This window comes from Mytilus galloprovincialis, chromosome 10 (assembly GCF_965363235.1).
Source record: "Mytilus galloprovincialis chromosome 10, xbMytGall1.hap1.1, whole genome shotgun sequence".
In the NCBI taxonomy this organism is placed as follows: domain Eukaryota; kingdom Metazoa; phylum Mollusca; class Bivalvia; order Mytilida; family Mytilidae; genus Mytilus; species Mytilus galloprovincialis.
This window is the reverse complement of record NC_134847.1, coordinates 11087034-11103109: the sequence shown is the minus strand read 5'-3', so window position 1 is coordinate 11103109 and position 16076 is coordinate 11087034. Positions and strand designations below refer to the sequence as shown.

Below are 16076 nucleotides of genomic sequence, written 5' to 3'. Positions count from 1 at the left end.
GACACATGGTTACCCCCTTTTTATCCTGGGTTGGCACCCCTTCTTCTGTAAAAATGGCACCGATTCCAAGGATTAGATCTAAAACGAATATCATCGCATAATATTTATCAATTTCGCTTACCATGAATGTACGGAATAAATAATAAATAAAATGTACATGTATGTATTAAATTATTGTATTTTTATTATCAGCATATTTTAAACATGTACCATGTCAGGCGCGGATACAGCTATTTTGAAATAAATATTCACATAAATAAAAAAATAAATAAAAAACTAGCAATCATAATTAACAAGCAAAACAAAGAAATCTAATGAAAAAGGGGGGGGGGGGTGTTCAACTTCAAGACCCCTTCCCCTAGATCCGCCAATGCAAGCAGCATGACGCGATATCTTCCATTACATTATACATGTTATACATGTATATACTTATAAATTAAGGGCCTAGCAATCAGAGGCGGATTTAGGGGGGGGGGGGGGGCAGGGGGCCCGCCCCCCCCCTTTTTGGGAAAAAAATTGGTTGCTTATATAGGGAATCACTGAAGCGTGACTGGAGCGGGCCCCCTCTTAGGTCAGTCAGTGGGCCCCCACTTATGAAAATTTCTAGATCCGCCACTGGCAATATTAGAGAAGTAAGCTTCTTATTTCTTCCTCCCAGACCGGAGCTGGAACCTGTACTGTTCACTTCATTCTTTTACGAAATTACGGATTCATAGTGCAGCGATAGTATCATACCTTATCTTCTATTTTAAGTATAGCTGATAAAATTCAGCTTTCTTTTTATCTAACTTCATTCTATTTTTAAGAATTTAAAAAATATATTTTTATTTCTTATTTACTCACATGTTATAAATATTTAAATCCCGTTTAGAACCTCGATCAACCTTGAACCATATATAGTGTATATGTAATGTTATAACGAGAGAAATCTGTCGCAAAAGGTGAAAATAGTATTTATATTGCGTATAAAGAACTGGTAATATTATTACAGTTAGAACAAAATGGCATCACTCGGGAGACTAGATGGAAAGATTGCACTTATCACAGGTAAACTTGTTAATATTTGTTGTTTCTTTAAATCTATTTATATAATCCGGCCCTCAGTCTTCATGGGTTTGTTGTTTAAATTTGTATGGTAGGCAAGTTTTACATTTATTGTCCTGCTTCTATGTGCATATCTCGATAGGCGTATTATATCCTTGTTAGCGTAATTTTGATTTTTCTGGTTCTGTAACAGAAAAATAATTTGATATAGTTATATATATAAGATTAGTGACAATTTTAAATCTGCAGAATTCACAATGACTGTAAAAAAAAAGAGTCACGGGCTAATATCACCCTCTCGAATTTAACTGTTAAGGTCTATGAACAATAGGAAATTAATTTAAAAGCAAAGTTAATACACGCTGTATTGGTGAGTTTTATTCTTGGTTTGAAAAGACGAATCCATCCGGAGAGGCACTCCGAACACACACATTTCATCCAAAACAAATCATCACTGACAATTAGGGACCAAACTGAGTCGAATATTATTTTATTTATTATTAATAATTATTGTTTTCGTCTTTCAGGTGCTAGTTCTGGAATAGGCCAGGGAACAGCCATTTTGTTTTCAAAACTTGGAGCAAAGTTAGCAATCACAGGAAGAAATGATGCTAACCTGAAAAAGACCGCCGATGAATGTGAGAAAAACGGCGGAGTGAAGGTAACATATAAACAAGAGGTCCGGATGAAAGTTCTACATTTCATTATCATTTTGTTCTATTTTATTTTAGGCCTATTACTTAGTATTCTCTCTTTTTTATTTAAGTGCCTTGTTTTCTTTTCTTAATTTGTGTGACCCATTTCCTTCTATTATTCCACGTCCTGAGTATTAAACTAAATTTTGGTACAAATTCTAACACTATCCCACGGGGGTGGGGGGGGGGGGGGGATAACTTCGACATTTATTTGGTAGGGGTGTGCCATTTTTGCCTCAAAAAACGTACCCATTTTAATATATCATTCACTGAAATTCAGTACCTATAGTTATATAAATATTTAAGAAAGAATGAACTATACTTATATACAATATTTAAAATATGACCCATACTTATATAAGCACTAACTCATCAAATCAGGGGACAAATTTGCGGGATTCATTTGGGAACTTATTTGAAAGGTGAACTTTCAAATGAATTGATTTAATTTAATGCCTCGTTCACACGTACATGTATTAGCCAATTCTCATTAGAAATCCACTTTTGTTAATACGAATTAAAAGTTAACGTCGTTTGGACAGTATAAAGTGATTTTGACGCGTATTGTAATTCGAATTAGAATTGACGTTAGGACGTAAAACGTTTCGAATGCGAATTAAACTAATTCGAATTAGTTAATGCGAATCGAATTCGAATTACGTGTGAACTCAGCATAATATAATAATTGACCATTATTAATGTAAGATTCTCAATAGCATATTAATATAAAGGTATTTTTGGCACATCCCCGTATACCCAATAATAGTAAGTTACCCCCCCCCCCCCCCCCCCGTGCACTATCCATACTCTCTTACAAGCATCCACTATTCACTTTTTTAAGGTGTTCAGTAGGACATTTCGGTTATTTCAATATTTCAATACCATATCTCTAATAATTCACTAGCTTTCACAAATAATATGAAAGTTCAAAACTCTGGATCCATTACACGATATTTCAAGACATTTTGTTCTATGCTTTACTCTACATTCAATAGACTCGATATTGTTAGATAAAGTTATCTTTCTAGTTTGACTTGTTTTACATTGTTATTTCGGGGCTTTTTAAAGCTGACTTTGCAGTATGGCTTTGCTCATTGTTGAAGGCCGTAGGGATAGTTGCTAATTTCTGTTTCATTTGGTCACTTGTGAAGAGTTGTCTCATTGACAATCATACCACATCTTCTTTTTTTTTATATTGTATAAATATTATACCAATTGTTGAGTTTAGGAAGTTAATTTTTTAGAATAACATGTGCGATTACAAAATCGAAAGGGAAACTCGTTTGATTTTACCTTTTATTTTAATGAGAGAGAGAGAGAGAGAGAGAGAGAGAGAGAGAGAGAGAGAGAGAGAGAGAGAGAGAGAGAGAGAGAGAGAGAGAGAGAAAACGGCGAAAATATAACCTGTATAAATAATATATTTAACGAAATATTATTTTTTCAGTGGTATTTTTAATCGCAGTTTAGAATTATAATTTTTTTTTCCAGCCATTAATGATAGTAGCTGATTTGTCAAAGGAGGAGGACACTATTCGGGCTGTGGAAGAAACTATTAAATTTTATGGACAACTACATGTTCTTGTAAGTATAGAAGATGATGTTTTATTCCCATTAATGAACTCACAAAAAATATATGATGGATTAAAGAAAACAAGTACCGGAACGGAAACGACCACTGTACGGAGTATGTGTTGAACTTACATGTACTCTATGCGAACAGATCCGATATCCCATGACCTGAATATGAAATTAAGATTTATTGTCTTTGTATTTGATCCTTGACAAGTTTTCGCTGTCAAGAATACTTGCATATTTCGATGTATTTTGTTTTCTCTCGTATAGGAATCTTTTAAATCTTAACTAATTGTTAAACCATTAAAATATCGTTGTTGGAGACAAAGGGCAGCTTAACAGAAATTAAATAAAATTTCAGAGAATAATTTCAATATCATGCTTTTTTACTTTGATTAAATAATAAAAGAAAATATTCGATCCATACAAACTTTTAAGGTCTGATTCCTTTTAATTGTCGGCTTTGGAATATACTTTTAAGTTTACAATCATGCTCTTCGTGTTAAAACACAATTTCGTTTTGCGCATATGTTGGACTCACAAAAAAGACATTTATTGTCGAAATGCACAACCTGAGAGTGTTCTGACTTAATACTAAACATTTCAATGTTTCATGATACGTGAAATTGGTAAAACTATATTTTGGCATAATTAAACATGTACACCATTTCAATGTTTCAAAATACGTGAAATCGGTAAAACTATATTTTGGCATAATTAAAAGTGTACACCTGTTCAGTGTTTCAATAAACGGTCTGTATGGTACAAGTACAAGAACACTCAGGCTAATTTTGCAGAGCTTGTATGCTGATTTAAACACAAAAAAAACGAACTCTTGTGAAGAATTATCTCATTGGCAATTAATCATACCACATCTTCTTGTTTCCTAGTTGAAAACACAAAAAGGATATTAATATCAGGCGCCTTACACGCGGATATAACCTTAAAAAAGATACACAGAGTGTTTGCATTGATTCTGCTGGAACATATCTTCTCTTAACGCTTATGGTTGTTTTTGAAATTTAATTTTTGTTTTTGTTTATCAAGGTTAGTTCTGCGGGGATTGTGGAAGTTGGGAGTGTAGAAACCCAAACATTAGAACAGTATGACAAAGTTATGAATATCAATGCAAGGTAAGATTGGTTTTCAATATAATTCAAAACTTTCGTAGTTTTTGTCGAGCCTGCGACTTTAGTTGCAGAGAGGTCGACATAAGGATAGTGATCCGGCGGCGGCGGCGTTAGCTCACTTCTTTAAAGCTTTATATTTTAAACTAGAACACACCCGCGAAATCGCGGGCATATACAGCTTGTAAACTGTTGTAGGATGAATTTTTGTAAAAGATATTATGACTGGAGAATTTCATATAAGGTATCAAAAGCCCGCTCCCTTTTTTCCGCAGTCCGTTATGTGTTTCCTTTCTGTTAAATTCAATTATTTTTGGTGTTTCTTGCCTTATACCGCAATTATTCTTCCCCTTTGCTACAATGCATTTTTTGGTAAAAGTCAAATTAGATTAAAAATTTGCATCGCTTCAAACATGAAATAAATGAAACTGCTTATAGACCATTATTATTCTAATAAAATGTGCTTCTAGGACAATCCATTAGTGCTTTTCCTTTTGAGAGCCCTACTAACATGTCAATGGTAGGATTTAAATCTCGTATAAATGACTAAGGCTCATTTGAGGGGTGGTCTGAGGGGCCCTGATACCGAAATCCCCGGGCTTAAAAACATGAAATCCCGAGGTGCGTATTTTAACGAAATTCATATCCCGACATCCCGAAATAAAAAAAAATGTTCCCGCATCCCGTAAAGATCAACCCCGTAACCCCGAGCTATAAAAACACCCAATCCCGACGTCCCGAATAAGTCCTGCCTCCCTCTAATCTCTAACCTACTTTCATTTTGGCCAAATCACTACTTTCACTTTCAACAATAAATTTGTATGCCCCATTTATGGAAATTATATTGTCTAGTCTGTTCGTCCGTTCGTTCGTTCGTCCGTCCTTCTGTCTGGCTTCGGGTTAAAGTTTTCACTTTCAACAGTAAATTTTTATGCCCCATTTATGGGAATGATGTTTTCTAGTCTGTTCGTCCGTTCGTTCGTTCGTCCGTCCGTCTGTCCCGCTTTAGGTTTTTGTCGAGGTAGTTTTTTGATGAAGTTGAAGTCCAACCAATTCAAAACTTAGTAAATATGTTCCCTATGATATGATCTTTCTAATTTTAATTAAGAGATTTTACCCCATTTCATGGTCCACTAAACATAGTAAATGATAGTGCCGATGTGGCATCCGTATACATGCACACATTCTTGATCATTCTTCTTTCCACATGTTTTACTTATTTCAATATATATGCAACTGGTATATGACCCCTTAGATAGTAAATATTTCAGAAAAAAGCCGGTAGACAGAATACAGAGAGTCTGTATATTATAGTAGTATAATCGTAGTTTACAGGTGGATAAATGCGAAAACATAATTATCTCTAAGGAGGTATAATAGTTGTAGTTCTTGCGATCTAAAAACCATCAGATGGAGAACGCTCTGATTGGCTTATTTATTTTTCATTTTTGTAATCTATCATACGATTGGATGTTCTTGTGTATGTTTAAAACTAAACTGGACCCCTGCTGTTGTTTCAATCTTATCTACACTTTGTGTCGAAGTATCAATCAGCGGGTGGCCAGTTAAGTTTAAAACCGGAAGTCTGATCTATGACTAAAAGTCAGTCTGATAACGGAAACAATATCCGGACACCTATTTTGTCGTTTTTCTCCCAAAATAACTCAATCTGAATAATCATAAGAATGGATGACAAATGCGACTATGCCTGTTACCTAAAGTACACAGAGGCATGATGATTAATTTATTGTGAAAGGAAGAGTAGCGACACACAAAATGAGGTCTTCTCGTTTAATAGTATAGAAGGTGAAATAACTGGATGCTTCATAGTTTGTATATAGATGCCTCATGTTACCATGTTTCCGTCAGTCACATGTCCAATGTCCTTGACCTCATTTTCATGGTTCAGTGACTACTTAAAAAAGTTATGTTTTTTTGAAATGTTAAATTCTCTCTTATTATAAGTAATAGGATAACTATATTTGGTATGTGCGTACCTTGCAAGGTCCTTATGCCCGTTAGACGCCAGTTTTCACTTGACCTCGACCTCATTTAAGTTTTTGTGGTCAAGTCCATAACTAAGATAATATCAGCAATGGGTCTTGTATATTTGGCGTATGGAAGGACTATAAGGTGTACATGTCCAACTGGCAGGTGTCATCTGAACTTGACCTCATTTTCATGGTTCAGTGGTTATAGTTAAGTTTGTGTGTTTTGGTCTGATTTTTCTTATACTGTATGCAATAGGTCTACTATGTATTTGGTGTATGGAATGATTGTAAGGTGTACACCATGTCTAGCTGGCAGGTGTCATCTGAACTTGACCTCATTTTCATGGTTCAGTGGTAAAAGTTCAGTTTTTGAGTTTTGGTCTTTTTTTTATTTTATATATATATGCAATAGGTCAACTATATTTGAAGTATGGAAATATTTTATGATCTAATTGCCAGTCGCGCAAGTTTTATTTGACCATGACCTCCTTTTCACGGTTTATTGCTCAGTGTTAAGATTTTGTGTTTTGGTCTGTTTTCTTAATCTATAAGCAATAGGTCAACTTTATTTGTTGTATGGAAGAATTGTTAGTTCATGTCTGCCTGACATTGTCCTTCTGATCTAGACCTCATTTTCATATGGTTCATTGGTCAATGTTTAGTTTTCTTGGTCAGTAATCTTAAGTTTATGTGACAGTTGTAATAAAGCTTTATATTTAGGACTATCAACATAATATCAATGATTAGTAAAGAAGGCGAGACATTTCAGCGTGTGCACTCTTGTCTTTAACAGGGTTTCATTTTATTACATGTATTCGTTTACTTTATTACACAACTATGTGTTCCATATTAAAAACTTTTATAAATCGTTCTTATTACTGTAAGTCAGAGTTCCATACCACACAGCTTTGTGTTCCATGTGTATTCACGTTTTCATTTTGTTTCTGTAGGCCAGTGTTCCATACTGGTTACACAGCTATGTGTTCCTTATTCATTCACGTTTTATTCATGTTTCTGTAGGTCAGTGTTCCATACCACACAGCTGTATATGTACTATAGTTCTAAAAACGTGTATTAGTTCTTGTGTCTGTACGTCAGAGTTCCATATCGAAAAGCAATGTGTTCCCAATTCATTCACGTTTTATTCATGTTTCGGTAGGTCAGTGCTCCATACTGGTCTCACAGCTATGTGTTCCATATCTATTCACGTTCTACTCATACGTGTATTTATGTAGACCAGTGTTCCATACCATACAGCTTTGTGTTCCATTTTTATTCACGTTTTATTTATGTTTCTGTAGATCAGTGTTCCATACCACACAGCTTTGTGTTCCATTTTTATTCACGTTTTATTTATGTTTCTGTAGATCAGTGTTCCATACCACACAGCTTTGTGTCCTATATTTATTCACGTTTTATTCATGTTTCTGTAGATCAGTGTTCCATACCACACAGTTTTGTGTTCCATATTTATTCACGTATTATTCATGTTTCTGTAGATCAGTGTTCCATATTACACAACTATGTGTTCCGCATTTAGAGAAAACTAAAGGCAGCATTGTAATTGTCTCAAGTGTTAACGGTATACGATCGGTAAGTCATTTGTTTTCAAATTAATTGCAACTATAACAATTATCATGATAGATATTGGAAGATGTGGTATGAGTGCCAATGAGACAACTCTTCATCCAAATAACAATTTATAAAAGTAAACCGTTATAGGTCAAGGTACGGCCTTCAACATGGAGCCTTGTCTCACACCGAACAGCAAGCTATAGAGCCCCCAAAAATAGTAATGTAAAACGGTAAAAGAACAACCCGTAGCCGTAAAAATACAATATTAAAAGTTAATGAATAAATCGGACTAATTAAAGAAAAATTTCGCGATTTCGCGTTTTCACCCTATAGAATATGAAGGGCGAAAACGCGAAAACACGAAATGCTTTAACCGGCCACCATAAAAATCATCAATTTTGAAAAAAAAGGTTTGTCATATCCTACACAGGTACATTAAAATGAGAATGATTTTGTCATTACGTATACTTGAGCGTCTGTGTGTATGAAATCTTTCGTTTAGGAATACCAAGAAATTTCTTTAATTAGTCAGATAAATTTATTATTTTGTATGTATTTTTATGGCTACGGGTTGTTCTTTCCCATAGATGCAGACTATATAATTCTTTGCTTGCGACAGACTATATGTTAATCAACATCTTGGAGGCCTTATGCAATTCTTCGTCTTACCTTGGCTTCAGAGATGCAGAATCAACAATAAAGGAGGGGGGTAAAACATGTCAAAACCAAAAATGTTTAAATAACAATTTATAAAAGTAAACCGTTATAGGTCAAGGTACGGCCTTCAACATGGAGCCTTGTCTCACACCGAACAGCAAGCTATAGAGCCCCCAAAAATAGTAATGTAAAACGGTAAAAGAACAACCCGTAGCCGTAAAAATACAATATTAAAAGTTAATGAATAAATCGGACTAATTAAAGAAAAATTTCGCGATTTCGCGTTTTCACCCTATAGAATATGAAGGGCGAAAACGCGAAAACACGAAATGCTTTAACCGGCCACCATAAAAATCATCAATTTTGAAAAAAAAGGTTTGTCATATCCTACACAGGTACATTAAAATGAGAATGATTTTGTCATTACGTATACTTGAGCGTCTGTGTGTATGAAATCTTTCGTTTAGGAATACCAAGAAATTTCTTTAATTAGTCAGATAAATTTATTATTTTGTATGTATTTTTATGGCTACGGGTTGTTCTTTCCCATAGATGCAGACTATATAATTCTTTGCTTGCGACAGACTATATGTTAATCAACATCTTGGAGGCCTTATGCAATTCTTCGTCTTACCTTGGCTTCAGAGATGCAGAATCAACAATAAAGGAGGGGGGTAAAACATGTCAAAACCAAAAGGCAAGAACAACCCGTAGCCATAAAAATACATACAAAATAATAAATTTATCTGACTAATTAAAGAAATTTCTTGGTATTCCTAAACGAAAGATTTCATACACACAGACGCTCAAGTATACGTAATGACAAAATATCACGTTTTTTCACGAAATATTTATAAATTTTTAGTTTTAAATCATCTAAAAATATTTTCTCCTCGCTTCGCTCGACACTAAATCATCAAGAATTGAAGATAAAAAAAACAGCTGATCCTCTATATGTTAGCATATGCCTTACTAAGATTTTTTTTATTACCATCTCACCTCATGTTTTTCGACATTATGTTAATAGTCAATGGAAAGGCCTATAAACAAGATAGCATATATATTTTGTTGGCAAAAAAATGAAAATAAACACATTTAAATATTTGTTTTTCAGTTCCCTGGTGTCATAGCTTACTGTATGTCAAAAAGTGCTGTAGATCAGTTTACAAAATGTGCAGCCCTAGGTAATTATTGTTATGTATTCCAGAAAAAGAATTGAATTAAAAACTTGACAATAATTGGTATTTGCTTCCTCTCCGCTTGACATTCGCCATATGTATTTGACAGTGAGAGCAAAGACTGCTCACCCGGAGTAAAAATGATATTTCCGGATATGATGATATGTTTTTATGTATAAACTGTTACACATTATAAGTTGTGAAACAGTTCGTTTCGATCCTGCATGATCAGGGTATATGTTAAGTACAAAATGTGTTTCATGTTTATATCACATGAGTATGTTCACGTCCTGTTATGCATGTTATATTTGCCACTAGACGTTCTCATAAAGTCTTTAATTCATCCAGTAAAATGGCTGGAAAAATAAGATATCAAGCAACGAGATATCAATTAAACATGCTCGAACATCATTCTATTATGAACTGACACGGGGAAACAATTCAGTATTCACTTAAGTGGTGAGGTTTAATGGGTTGATCTGTTTGACATTGGTATGCTTCAACATTTTTATGGAAATGTAAATGTTTATGTAATTAATTTTTCAGAACTAGCCCCAAAGCAAATTAGAGTAAACAGCGTAAAGTAAGTTTATCTTTAATATGGAACTGTGATTTTTTTAGTATTCAATTGGAATTCATTCTACATAATTATGGGAACCTTCTGCACAAGCAACAAATAGTTACAATATATGAGTTTAAGTCTATAAGCAATGACAAAAGGCCATCTGTTTGTCAATGTCATCTTCGCTAGTTATTGAACTGGTTACGATCCACTTCCCTCCTCTCCTCTTTTCTTAAATAAATATCATTACCTTGTGTCTCCGAAATTCTATCTCAATCCGCCGAGGGTGGAGAGGAGGGAAGTGGAATGTAACCCTTGAGTAGCGAAGATGGGTCAATGCATGTTAATGATACACGAATTCCATGCCATATATCAAGGCTCCAATGTGCAACGTTGAGCAGGATATGGTTACCTTTTTGGAGCACTAGCTGGAAAGAGTCCTGGGTTTTGGTGGGCTTCTATAGTTTGTTATGTTGTATTTTATATACTGTGGTTTGATTTTCGTTGTTTTTCTTCTTTTTTTGTCACGATATTGTCAGTTTGTTTTTGACTTATAAATTTGAATATTATACCTTTGGTATTTGTTACCGTTTTTTTTTAATAAAAATTAATGATGTGCGCTTTGAACAATAACATTTTCAGCTACCATGATATTAATTAGTGCTATTATAATAAATGAGATTCTCGAATTAACTGTAGGAGGTAAGTCATGTCTTTTAGTATGCAACACTCCACCTTATTAGATGATCTTTCAATGGAAGGAATAAAATTCTATGAGTGTTGATTTTAACGACCTTAATTATTAGGGTCTTGCTCGGTCGGTACTGGAGCAAATAAGTTACGGGGGGATGTAGGCCGTACATTGACCTATAATGGTTTTATACTTTTATAAATTGTTATTTGGATGGAGAGTTGTCTCATTGGCACTCACACCACATCTTCTTATATCTATATTTCTAACTGTGCAGAACAGTACTTTACATACTTTTATTGTAATTTTATTTTTTGAACAGTCCAGGAGTGATAAAAACAGAAATACACAAGAGAGGTGGAATGGATGAAGAAGCTTATCAAAAAGTATGTTAACACAAAATTTCATGGGCGGAACATTTGGGCAAGTGTTTCGGGTTTGTGTGCGAGGTCCTCAATTGTATATGCACAATGTGAATGGTTTGATATTAGGGTAACGTTTTATCTAAGGTCAAACTTACTTGATATTTTTTTTTCGAAAATTGAAAAGACATTTGAATGTAAAGTTAACTCTTTACAATTGTAATATATATTGACCCAATAAGATATATATGGGTACAGTAAATTCCATATGAGTGAGTGTGAAGGTCGAATCCCCATATATCTGGATTTACTGATCCATATAAACTTCTTTACCATTCTAACATGTTAGGCATTCCATCTTAAAATTTATTATTCCTAGGAACAAAGGATAACACAGATTTTGAATGAAAACTGGGGAGGGGGAGGGGGGTTACAGAAGTTGGAAGATTCTTCCTGTGGCTAAGTAATGGTCTTATTTGGAGCATACGGTCTTACTATTTTTATGGCCCCGTAACGAAGTTGTAGGTGCCATATATAGTTTTACCCTTGTCCGTAATTCCGTCATTCCGTCAATCCGTAATTCCGTAATTCAGTCATTCCGTCAATCCGCAACAAACCATTATATACAGAGTTTTATTTCTAAACGCCTTCAGATATTGGTCTGTTTTTTGGTATGTGAGTTAACATGATGAGTTACAGATCAAGTTTAAGGATGTTTGCTTGTCATGAATTTTTGTCAGATTTTCGAAATCCTCTGGTTTTATCCATTTGAATGCCTTAAACAATTTTGCCCATGAACCCCCATTTTTCTTTTTATAAATCTTTTACATGTATAATTATAAACAATTTGTAAAAGTTTTATAAAATTTTTATTTTTTAGTAGTTTTTGAGAACTCTAAGTGGTCAATGATAAAGCCATGAAAAATCAAGAGAGAACATTTTCCCGCCAAATTCCAATGGCTAATATCTCGAAAACAAACACATTTTTTTGCTTTTCTTATTCCTTAATTAATCCCCTATCAATATATACTAGTTTTATGGAAAGTTATTTATTTTGAAACTGAGCTGCGAACTTCTTTAAGTTTCCTTCCGCTCCTCTAATTTTTACCGAAATTACGGGCTTTGGACTTTGATAAATTGTTGAAAAGCACAGTTATACGGACTTTTTCCCTAAACGCTTTCGGATATTGGAATGATATTTGGTATGTGAGCTTACCATGATGAGTTACATATCAAGTTTCGTTTAGCTCCGCTAATTTTTGCCAAAATTAAGGGTTTACAACTGAGGAAAATTTTATTATTATAGTTGTTTACAGTTATACAGACTTTTTTTTATACGCCTCCAGATTTTGAGTTGATTCTTGATATGTGAGACTACCATCATGATTGTGTCCACATGTGTTATTGGAATTGCAGATTTTTCAACTTTTTGAGACGGGGCCATTCGTATCGCTTTGACATATCTAGTTCATATCTTCATTTAGTAATGTCCTAATAATTTGTGACGCTTTTTTTCAGTTTTTGGAAAGGACAAAAATAACACATGCTTTAGGAAGACCGGGAGAAGTACAGGAAGTAGCTGGTATGATTGCTTTTTTGGCTTCTGACGATTCCTCCTTTATTACGGGAACACAAGTGCCTATTGATGGTGGAAGACATTGTATATGTCCTCGGTGAAAGGAGAGTTTAGTAACCAAGCAATAAAGAAGAGACAACCAACATTGTAGTACAACATGTTCTTGGTTCATCAATAAATCATTCCTTCATTTAAAACATTAAAGCTTTTGCATATTGTTTTTAGATACTATTTCAGTCAACTTCTTATAAGATATACACAAGAAGATGTGGTATCATTGCCAATGAGACAACTCTCCACAATCTTGAAATCTTAAAAAAAAAGAAGAGACCAAATGACACATAAATTAACAACTATTTGTCACCGTTCGGCCTTCAACAATGAGTAATGAGCAAAGTACATACCACATAATCAGCTATAAAAGGCTACGAAATGACAAATGTAAAACACTTCAAATGAGAAAACTAACAGCCTTATTTATGCACAAAAAATGAACGAAAAACAAATATGTAACACATCAACAAACAACAAGCACTGAATTGCATGAATATACATATATACAGGCTCCTGACTTGGGACAGGCACATACATTGTACATACAGAATATGTCGGGTTGAACATGTAAGCGGGATCCAAACCCTCCTCCTAACCTGGGGCAGTGGTGTATCAGCACAACATAAGAACGAACTATAAAAGCCAATTTATCAAAAAAATATTATCCAATGTCAGGCTAAAAATTGTGTAGATCGTGAAAAAAACATGATATTTTGATTTTTTTTTACCAAAGAAGTCCCCCCCTGAATGTACCTGCACTGCGAGGTAAGTTTATGCAATGAGGTAAAACGTGATCTCCGGTATTTGTCGATTGAACTTTAACTTGCATGGTTTTTTTAATCAAAGATGTTCAAATAAGAAGATATTCGTATTGTTTTGTCATAGATTATACCGTTATTTTTCTCAATTCAATTGTTTCATATTTTTCATGTTGAAGCCTTTTTCTTGTCGTCTACACGGTATATTTTTTTCTCGCGGTTGCCTGTAATTGCTTACAATACATTCTCTTCATTTTGACATGGGTGGATAATTGTCTCATTGTCAATCATACATGCACTACCTCTCCTTATTTTTATATTTCACGGAATGTTGTTATATTTTTGTACGCTTAGCGCGCCTCAATGAAATACACAATACGGAATCTGTCTTTTAAGCAGTTTATTTAAGCTATAATCTACAAGTGTTTAACTTAATTGTCCTTCATTGACAAGTAGTCTCAAAGTCTATGATTTTTTGGAAATGATCAGGTATAATTTTGAGATTGATATCATTTGATTATCTGTTGCATTGTAAATATCAATGATGAACAAGTGTTCCATACAATTAGTGGAAGATATTAGCAAGCAAAATCCAGGGAATTGTGCAAATGATGATACAAGCATGAAAATTAGCACGGAGCATAATTATGATATACTTTTTAAGAAAAAACTGCTGGCCATGAAAAAAAAATAAAATTTCAAGATGGCCACGGACTTTTCAAAAATGGCTGATTTCTCAAAATCTTTCTTCAAAAATACTTATTTTTCTACAAAACTTGTCTGTTCTTTGACCTTATTTTAGTGAAAAATATTATATGGTTTAGTGGCGACATTCCTTGCATTTGACGTATTTAATAGAAATAGATATTAGACTCTTGCGCATGCGCGAAAATGTGACAAAACTCGCACATAAACATTTGAACTATTTACTATTTACTTGGAGCTTTTGGATTTTTAATGATATTATGAACTGGTTTGATAAAATTATTTAAGGTTATGAAACAAATACGTTTATCTATTTTGCGCATGCGCAAACTATTTATAGACATACAGAGCGATTTGCACCCACTACCAGGACACACTGATGTAAATCATAGATCATGTAACAGAGGAGGATTTGAATTTCGTAAACAGATCTTGGTCGTCATTTCATTCCTCTTAAAAAATATACTCTTCTATTCAAGTAACTGTTACTTCTATGATGCCACTGTTTGAAAACACGCCCATTCAGTTGCATTGATCAATCATACGATGGATAGGTGAACAAAGTGGTTAAACTGTCAAAATCCCGGCCAATCATCAATTATAGCTGCAGATCAACCACTCTTGGTATTTGGTAAGTAAGTTCAGTATTTGTACGGAGAAGATAAGTTTATCGTTATGTTTGGTGGAATGTACATTAAAATGGCTTGTAAAATTCATGGAAATGTATTGCCTGAAAGTGGATGGACTAGGCCTCACTGAAGCCGACATTGCAACACCTAGAGCGTCATATTATTTTCATATATATATTCAAATGAACCTAGGTCTAGACAGATATAACTGCGTGTGTTTTGGTTGAACCATTGATGTATAAACGCAGAAAATATATCTCATAATTCTGTGTCGTTCGATTATTTGATAGACTGGTGCAAGGAAAGAGGGTCATCTCGATCACATTAAAATATCTGTTGTTCAATTATGAATTAAGAACTTTTGTTTACTCGGTGGTACGCCCATTTTATGAGTCAGATATCGTAACTCACGAACAGTCCATATCAAGCATGATACCGTATTTTTTTGTCCAGATCATGAAAATTATGTTCGCCGGTTATAGATCCATCTCCAAGATATGGATTTCCTTCACGAGCATCACCAACAAGGTGCCCATGGTAATTTCACTGTACGTAATAGCAGCAAGTTTTTTTCTTATATCACAATTGATCAGGCACAAACACAGAATAATGCAATTGTGAAAGGCGATGTTGGTGCCACCGAAGATCCCCTTGAGACGGTGGATGGATAGATGAATGTCAGTAGACTGGTAGATGAATTTGAACGAAATAGTGGTTTTAGTCATTCTCAAACAGATAGACGACATCATGAATACTCTACGAAAGCACCAAAGGATTTTTTTTAAAAGAGTCAAAGGCTTTCTAAGGTGATGACCGAGTTTGGAAATCCATCTTCTGATTTTACTTTTTTCTAGAACAGTCGTAAGATTTGTACAACATTGATTTTTATAAGGAAATTAT

General features: G+C 34.2%; 1 protein-coding gene across 1 annotated transcript; it reads left to right on the top strand.

Annotated features, from left to right (window-relative positions):
- Positions 1–894: 894 nt before the first annotated feature.
- LOC143049828 (3-oxoacyl-[acyl-carrier-protein] reductase FabG-like) lies at positions 895–13234 on the top strand. The gene is made up of 9 exons (XM_076223555.1): positions 895–1047; positions 1572–1705; positions 3228–3320; positions 4359–4444; positions 7929–8022; positions 9776–9845; positions 10386–10422; positions 11415–11478; positions 12973–13234. The coding sequence occupies exons 1-9, from the start codon at positions 1002–1004 to the stop codon at positions 13129–13131; spliced, it is 783 nt and encodes a 260-aa protein (XP_076079670.1). The 5' UTR covers positions 895–1001; the 3' UTR covers positions 13132–13234.
- Positions 13235–16076: the final 2842 nt, after the last annotated feature.

Bases quoted from the DNA above. Each gene is read 5' to 3' on its own strand.
- LOC143049828 (XM_076223555.1), top strand. From the start codon at position 1,002: ATGGCATCACTCGGGAGACTAGATGGAAAGATTGCACTTATCACAG. The intron at 9,846-10,385 runs GTAATTATTGTT...TTAATTTTTCAG, and splicing joins TACAAAATGTGCAGCCCTAG to AACTAGCCCCAAAGCAAATT. The intron at 10,423-11,414 runs GTAAGTTTATCT...TTTTTTGAACAG, and splicing joins ATTAGAGTAAACAGCGTAAA to TCCAGGAGTGATAAAAACAG.